At 35.8% G+C, this 7548-nt stretch overlaps 1 protein-coding gene across 2 annotated transcripts in view; it reads right to left on the reverse strand.

The window, feature by feature from the left end:
* Positions 1–4076: 4076 nt before the first annotated feature.
* DMXL1 (Dmx-like 1) overlaps positions 4077–7548 on the reverse strand; it is a 68564-nt gene continuing 65092 nt past the window's right edge. For both annotated transcript variants that reach the window (XM_010022331.1, XM_010022330.1), the window contains 3 exons: positions 6833–6885; positions 4841–5058; positions 4077–4463 (listed from right to left, as the gene is read on the reverse strand). In XM_010022331.1, coding sequence (XP_010020633.1) covers positions 4239–4463; positions 4841–5058; positions 6833–6885 — 496 coding nt within the window. In that variant the 3' untranslated portion in view covers positions 4077–4238. The remainder of the gene's footprint in view (positions 4464–4840; positions 5059–6832; positions 6886–7548) is intronic.

Raw genomic sequence — 7548 nt, forward strand, 5'->3', positions numbered from 1 at the left:
GTGCCTCACCACCCTCATTGTAAAGACCTTCCTCGCATCTAACCTGAATTTACCCTCTTTCAGCATAAAACCATTCCCCCTTGTCCCATCACCACAGTCCCTCTCCAGCATCCTTCTAGGCCCCCTTCAGATACTGGAAGGCTGCTATGAGGTCTCCACGCAGTCTTCTCTTCTCCAGGCTGCACAGCCCCAACTTTCTCAGCCTGTCTTCGTATGGGAAGCGCTCCTGCCCCATTATCATCCTCACAGCCTCCTCTGGACTTGCTCCAACAGCTCCATGTCCTTCTTACTTTGAGGACACCGAAATTGCCCACAGTACTCCCAAGTGGAGTCTCACAAGAGCAGAGGACATGATGAACCTCCTTGGACCTGCTCATCACACATGTTGTAGTGGTAATTCTGGCAGCAGGCTGATGCCTACTGTGTAACTAGAGTAGGGGCACTCATCTTTGTGCCTTCTCCAGAGGTGGGACAATTAAAAGCTGAGGCTCCCAAAGATCATCACAGGCTTTCACAGTTAGAGGAAGCACAAAAGGGGTTTAAAAAGTTAATTGTGGAAGAAAATAAAAGAAACATCAGCCTTATTCCCATGGGAAATGACTTAGAACTGATTACAACTGATAGTTATACACCGAACAGAATAAAAAAAACCCCCAAAGAAACAACAGCCACCACACACTACCCACAACAACAACAACAACAACAAAAAAAAAATAATCAGAAAAGCAAATACATGGAAACCTAAGGCATTTAAAAAGAAAAAAGAGAAGACAGAAAAGCAAAAAGGCCAAACCCGTGTAAAGTTTAGAGCTAGAAATGGGGAGGAATAAGAAACGCCAAGAAACTTGGTAAGTCAATCTTTTTATTTTATAGAAAGTAGTTTGATCAGTGTGCTGAACCTGCCATTAGAGGTGGTTTTGCTATTTTAGTAAAAATAAACATTTGAAAAAATTACCTCGGAGAACATATCATCTCTGAGCTTATCTCCTTTTAATCACTGTTACTTTTTTCATACCTATTCCAACTAATCTAACAGTGCTCTTAAGAGGAAGGGAGTGCTACCTAATGTAGCATATCTCAACAGTTTATTTCCTGTAACTGGTAGTGAGGTTTCTAAATGCAGTAGAACATGTATAAGCTCACCTTGCGCCACAGCAGCATGGTACAAAATCTGCATCTATTCCACTCTCCATCTTTCTTCATAAACATCCTGCAACATCAGCTGTCAACTGAGAATTTTCTGGTTAAAAGTAACACAGCAAGCCAGTTTAAGTACCAAGATGGCCAGTTTTAACTCTCACAAGTTACAAAGTAATGGGATCATAAACCTGTTTGAGGTAACTGAATTGGCAACGCAAGAATGACACGCTCTGATTGCATTATGCATTGCTACATAGACAAACATCTCACAACTGCTAATCTATGGTATTTTAAAAGGGACATTATCAACTACAAGCTGTTTTGCCTGGACATGGAATTATTGTTAATTAAGCACTGGTAAATGAAAAGTTTAAGTTCAATTTGTGCACATGACTACTTCGAGCACAGAATCCCTCTGTGTAGCTGCTGTTACCCTTTTGTTTGAGTAACTTGCATAGCAACAGGGAGAAAGCATTAACTGCTGGAGGGCAGAAATCACTGGAAAATTTTAAGGGCTGCAGCAGGAAGAGTTCTGAGTTCAGTTTATCCCCAATGACTAGATTTAAAGTTGAGAATGTCCCTTTAAAAGTTTCAGATACAACAGAAGTTAACTGATTCCATCATTACAAGAAAGCTACCAGTAATACGACTTACAATAATTGTTAAATGCCAATAAACATTATACAAGCAAGCAACTCATTTTTAAATGAAGTAGCAGCAACATGGAACTCTAGAAGGTTGAGTTTCTGCAGATTTATTAGGTAGATTATGAAGGTGTGGCAAATACATCTTGATTTTACATAATTTCATTTTGAGAGTAGCTTATGGTAACTATAAACATTATTGAAAAACACCTGCTCACAGTCAGTACTTTTCTGGTATAAGCCTAAATTTGCCAGGATTAGTCATAGTGCAGCTCTACTCAGAAAAAAATGACAACATTGTATGTCTTGGCAAATTACACATAAAATCTGCTCAGTTTGCTGATAAGACAGTTTTTTGTGATTGCCAGTACAATAAACTGAGCTTGAAATACTAAAGCTAAAGAGATATAAATATTTAAGGACAAAACATCAAGGAAGGACATCATAATTATATAAATGTTGCCATGATATTTGCATGTTTTTCTTTTTTGAATGTAACTTTATTAGTTCAGTGGGTGCATAACACTAATGCATGTAAATAAGCAGCAATATAGTCAGGGTTTCAGCTGATTCTCAAGGAGTGTGCTACTGTTAACTCCATTGTTTTCCTTCTTTGATAAGAATAAGGAATATTAGAAACTCAGCCACTGAGCAGATATGACATACACATTGGGCAAGTCTGTTTTGTAAGGTGGTATCACTTTTAGTCAGTCACTTTTCTGGTCCACCACTGTACTTAAACTGTTTTGATATCAATATTTATGTCAATGTGTGTCATAGAACAATTATGATTACACTTAACAGCTGTACCAGTTTGAAATGCTGTCACATGTTTCTTCATGGCAAAATGTTCACATTCTTTTTATTGCACAATTTGAAAATTCAGGTTATGTGCATAAAACCCTTCATAGTGTTTGCACTGCAACCTGCGAAACATACATTTAAAATGACCTTAATACGTTTTACAAAATCTTTTTAAACAATTTTATATTCTTAAGAGAAAAGCATCCTGAGAATGTTACAAAGTTCGTTTTACAAGCCCTTCATTTCTGCTAAGCTTTATTTATCCCCATAGTTCCTAATTTGACAAGTTTATTTTACAGTTAATATCTTGCTGCTCTATTTCACAAAATATCTTTTAGCAAAAAGTACATCATCGGCATTCAAGTAATCCAGCCTCACATCTAATTTACAAATTACACCTTTGTCAGGCTCTCAAGTCAGGAAAAGTAAACCAAAATACTTATAGAAACAGTTTTAAGCTGACTTTAAAAAAAAAAGTAAAGGCTTTGTGCATTAATAATTTGGTCAAACATTTAAGTTATGCAGTTTAATATTTTGGCAAAAAACAAAACAAAACAAACAAACAACCCATCTATCCTTTCCAAAATATTTTGTCTTTCATTTTACACCAGATGTAAACATACAGTACAAAGACAGTGTTAAAGTACTTTGCTGTTGAAGTTTTTTACTTTTTCCTTTTTTTAAAGTACTTAGGAAAAGCAGACAAACAAGAACCTAAGTGCTAAATATGAACTGAATATCTTTGGGCTAAATAAATGTCTTAATGGAAAAAATGTGAAAATAAATTATTTTTTCCCCTCTACAGACATGTAAATAAATAATCTTTGAAGAAATTCTAGTGCCATATCCTAAAGCAGTATCTTCCTGCATCTTTTTGATCAAGACTAAAACTTCATACAGTCTTGACTATTTTACTAGGAAGATATATGTTAATATTTACAGATATTTGTAAAGGGAGTGTTCAGGGTTAAAAATATATTTCTTTTTAAAAGGTAAGCCTGCCATCCTGATGGCAGTGATCCAAGCTATAGAACAGAAGACAAGTCACAGAACATCCTTCGGTTTCTTATACCCTAGATCAGAGGAAAGAGATCAGGCAAGTTAGAGAGGAAAACAGCCTGGATTCCAGGAATGGAGACAGATAGTGGTTTGTTACATGAATGCTTGCATGGCCAGGACTATCTACTCATACAGGCTTTCTCTTCTACACATAAGTAAAATTTTTTATTGTTAGCTGACTAAAGTTGAGAAGAGAGATAGTTACAATAGTTGCCACAGTGAAAGAGTAACATTATCTGAAGGTTTCCATCTGGACAGAGGCCATGCCCAAGGTGGGAGTGTAACTACCTCAAAAGGAAGAGTAAACCACCTCAGCAACATCTTAATAGTATTATAACTATATAATTTGGAGTCATATATAGCTTTCATTTTAGGCAACAATCAAAATCTGAAGAACCTTGTTAATCCTTAAGGCATCAGTGCATCAGGGACTAAAAGCTTCAGGTAATAAATATGGGGGCAAAAAAACCCAAAAAGTGCATCTTTCTGGCACAAGCTATCATTGTGTATCTGCTTTGTTGGCTAGTTCCAGGAAAAGTACTTTCAGGGATGGTAGACGGGGAATGTTATACACTGTTCTGAGAAAAAATATTACATCATAAATTTCACATCATTTTTTAACACATCATTTAAAGGGCTTAATCTATCAGGCAAGATCCTCATCTTTACTGTTCCATCAGCACCACAGGAGAATATGTGATTCGCTGGTCCTGTCTCAATTTGCATGACTCCTGTCCCAATGTTTCTGAAGAGAGACTGTCGAGCATGCTCATTGATGAAAGTGTGAAGAAGATTAAATGTAGACAGACTCCATACCTGAAAAAGCATCAAAACATCAACTTCTTATAAGGATAATTACCATGATCTTAAAATTCACCAGTAATAAGTAATGGAGAAATTGGACTACACTTTGCATTCATTTTTCTGACATTAACTGTAAATGAAAAGACACATAGTAATCTGCAATGACACAGTTATACAATATTAATATATTCATTTTCTATAATAAATATATATGGGAACTAAAGTAAGACTAACTAGGAGGACCGTGAGACTAAAATTTCATAATTACATTAGTAACAGTGAAAAGCCAGGGTTGGGAAAACATGTCAGATTTGCTTATTCCACACCTATGCAAGAGTCTTTTTGAGTTTACACTTCATCACCAGCTGTTCCCTTCCCCTCATTAATACCTTTATGTTGCCTTCAGCAGATCCTGTGACAAAATACTCTTCCGTGGGATCAACAGCAATCGCTTTGACTGGAGAATCATGACTCTGGAGTAACTGTTGCTGCTGTTTTTGTCGAAGATCAATTATACATGTAAAGCCTTTTCTGCCTCCAGAGATTAACAGCTGATGTTTTGGAGCATATGCTAACACAGTCGCTCCACTATCATGACAGATAAAAGCTGAAAGCCAAAGCAAAGTAATTTAAATAAAACGCACAGTACTAACTTCAATTTGCCATCAACCTCTAATGTTTCGAGACAGTAGCAACAGTTACTTTAATAATCCAATTGACCACAACCAGTCCATTTATTGCAGTACCATATATATTAAAGCCCAGGTTCACATCAGACATCTTGAAGCTTCAGTATTCTCAAGCAGTTGCAAACTGTACGAAAAAAAGAATTATATCCTTTTCTCCGTCCTTGTGTAATCACAAACTATTAGGCCTTGACCAGAAACAGATTCTTTTCAAACTCTCTAATGCTTGCTATTTTAAGGCATATGTTTCCCATAAAAGATGTCCTCCTAAATCACTTGCCCAAATATCTTGCAAGTTTCAAATGTCTATTTTACTTTTAATTTGCTGCTTTTCACATTTGTTTGGATATATCTACTCTCCAAAAAGAATGGATAAAGTGAATGAAGATTACAACTAACAGAACAAAGTTCAGTATACCTAAGACTGGACACTGAATCCCAATACACGGCATGTAATACAATACTTGTAGTTCAAAAGGTTCTCTAAATTTACGTTTCAAAATTCGATACACCTTACACATACACTTAAGCATCCAAACACTTCGTTACAAGGAATTCACAATTCTCTCTGAGCTTAATTCTGTATTTCACTCATATTTCTTTGCCACTGCAACAAAATACTAATATAGTTAATGAAATCCTGTTAAGTATTTACTAAATCTGGAAAAAGCATACTTATAGCAAAAATTCTTCCAAAGCACTTTTTGCAATACTGTATGTATTACAAAATACGTATGTACGTAGATATCTATACATGCACACAGAAAGAAAGCATTAAAAACATTCCACAGTATTTGGCAGAATACACAGAATAAAAGAGAAATAGAACTGGACAATCTTTGAAAGCAAAAATGCACAACTTCACAAATACAGCAGTTAAGTTTACCTTTTACTTCAACTCTGAAAACTACTATATAATTATGAGATTTTTTTCTACAGCTGCTTGTGCAATATATTCATAAAAATCAGTTAATGTTTTCTAGAAAGTTTGGTGGATTTATTCATATAAAAACACCAATTTAATGTATTCATTTTATTCATATCTTCAGAGAACTGTTTTTATAATCATGGCTTCTTTGAGGATGGGATTTTCACAGAGGCAATGAAATGCTCAAAGATTCATAAAAAACATGCCCTTGCACATTTTCCAAACACATAACGTAGCTGCAATTGCCTAGTGCTATCTTTATAGCACCATTATTTGGTCTAACACTTAACTAATAAATTTTAAGTGGGACCTCCCTGATTTATGAACATAGACACAGCAATAGGAACCTTAAATTGAAGGGTGTGAATGCGTATTCTGAAAATATGTATCTCGTAACCGTGCTAAAAAACGTAGCTTCTGCAATGTTGGAGCTCTTGTCTTTTCAACATGCTAATCACTACACACAGGAGTTGCTCACAATCTTTTAAAAAGGAACAGAAATCACAGAAGTCTGGCTGTCAAGGGTTGCACTTGTGGTGCAAAGGTACAAGGTATGCAAAGGAAGGTGTACATGTCCATGAAACTAACCATTTACATAAAGCGCTAAATTTCTCAAGAACCTATTTTTATATTCCTGCTAAACTCAGGACTATGAAAGATGTTCCACTGTTAATATTGAAATTACTTTCTACAATAACTTTTCCGTATATATAGACACAATCACGGTGTGATTAAATATTTTACTGGTTTTATTTAATTTTACTTACCATGCACCAAGCTATTTGTAGGTGAAACCAAAGTATCCCAAAGGCAAATATTTCTGTAGGAAAAGAAACCACAACAACAACAAAAAACCCGAAACATTTTCATTCAGCAACAAATGCTCTGAAGTATTTTGAACACTTTAAAAGTCATCCGAACATTAAAGATTGTTTCAGGCATAAAAGCACTGTAAGCAGACTTCCCATAATAACTTTTGAGCAGACTTCAAATTACTTTTGTAGTTGTACAAATACTGTGGGAACATGTGCTCTACACAACCATTCCATGACTAGTTTTTCCCATAAAGGATTCATACTGAGATTAGTTTTTTGTAGATGAATTCACCTGAATGTTTCCAGGTTTTGCCATTTTTTGATCAAAACTTACATAAGAAAATAAGCGTGAAATGTAGATCTGTGCCAACTCCCTACATCTATAGAAGTAACTTAACACAGGCTTGTACGAATAGAACAGAATAGTTCAGTTGGAAGGGATCTATAACAATCATCTAGTCCCATTCCCTAGCCCTTTCAGGGCTTACTAGAGATTAAAGCTTGTTATGAAGGACATTGTCCAAATGCCTCTTAGACACTGACAGGCTTGGCACATAGTCCTTGACCACCCTCTCAGTAAAGAAATGCTTTCTAAAGTCCACACTAAACCTCCCTGGCACAGCTTTGAACCAATCCCATACATCCTGTCACTGATTACCAGGGAAAGA

This window comes from Nestor notabilis, unplaced genomic scaffold, assembly GCF_000696875.1.
Source record: "Nestor notabilis isolate BGI_N333 unplaced genomic scaffold, ASM69687v1 scaffold15359, whole genome shotgun sequence".
Lineage (NCBI taxonomy): Eukaryota > Metazoa > Chordata > Aves > Psittaciformes > Psittacidae > Nestor > Nestor notabilis.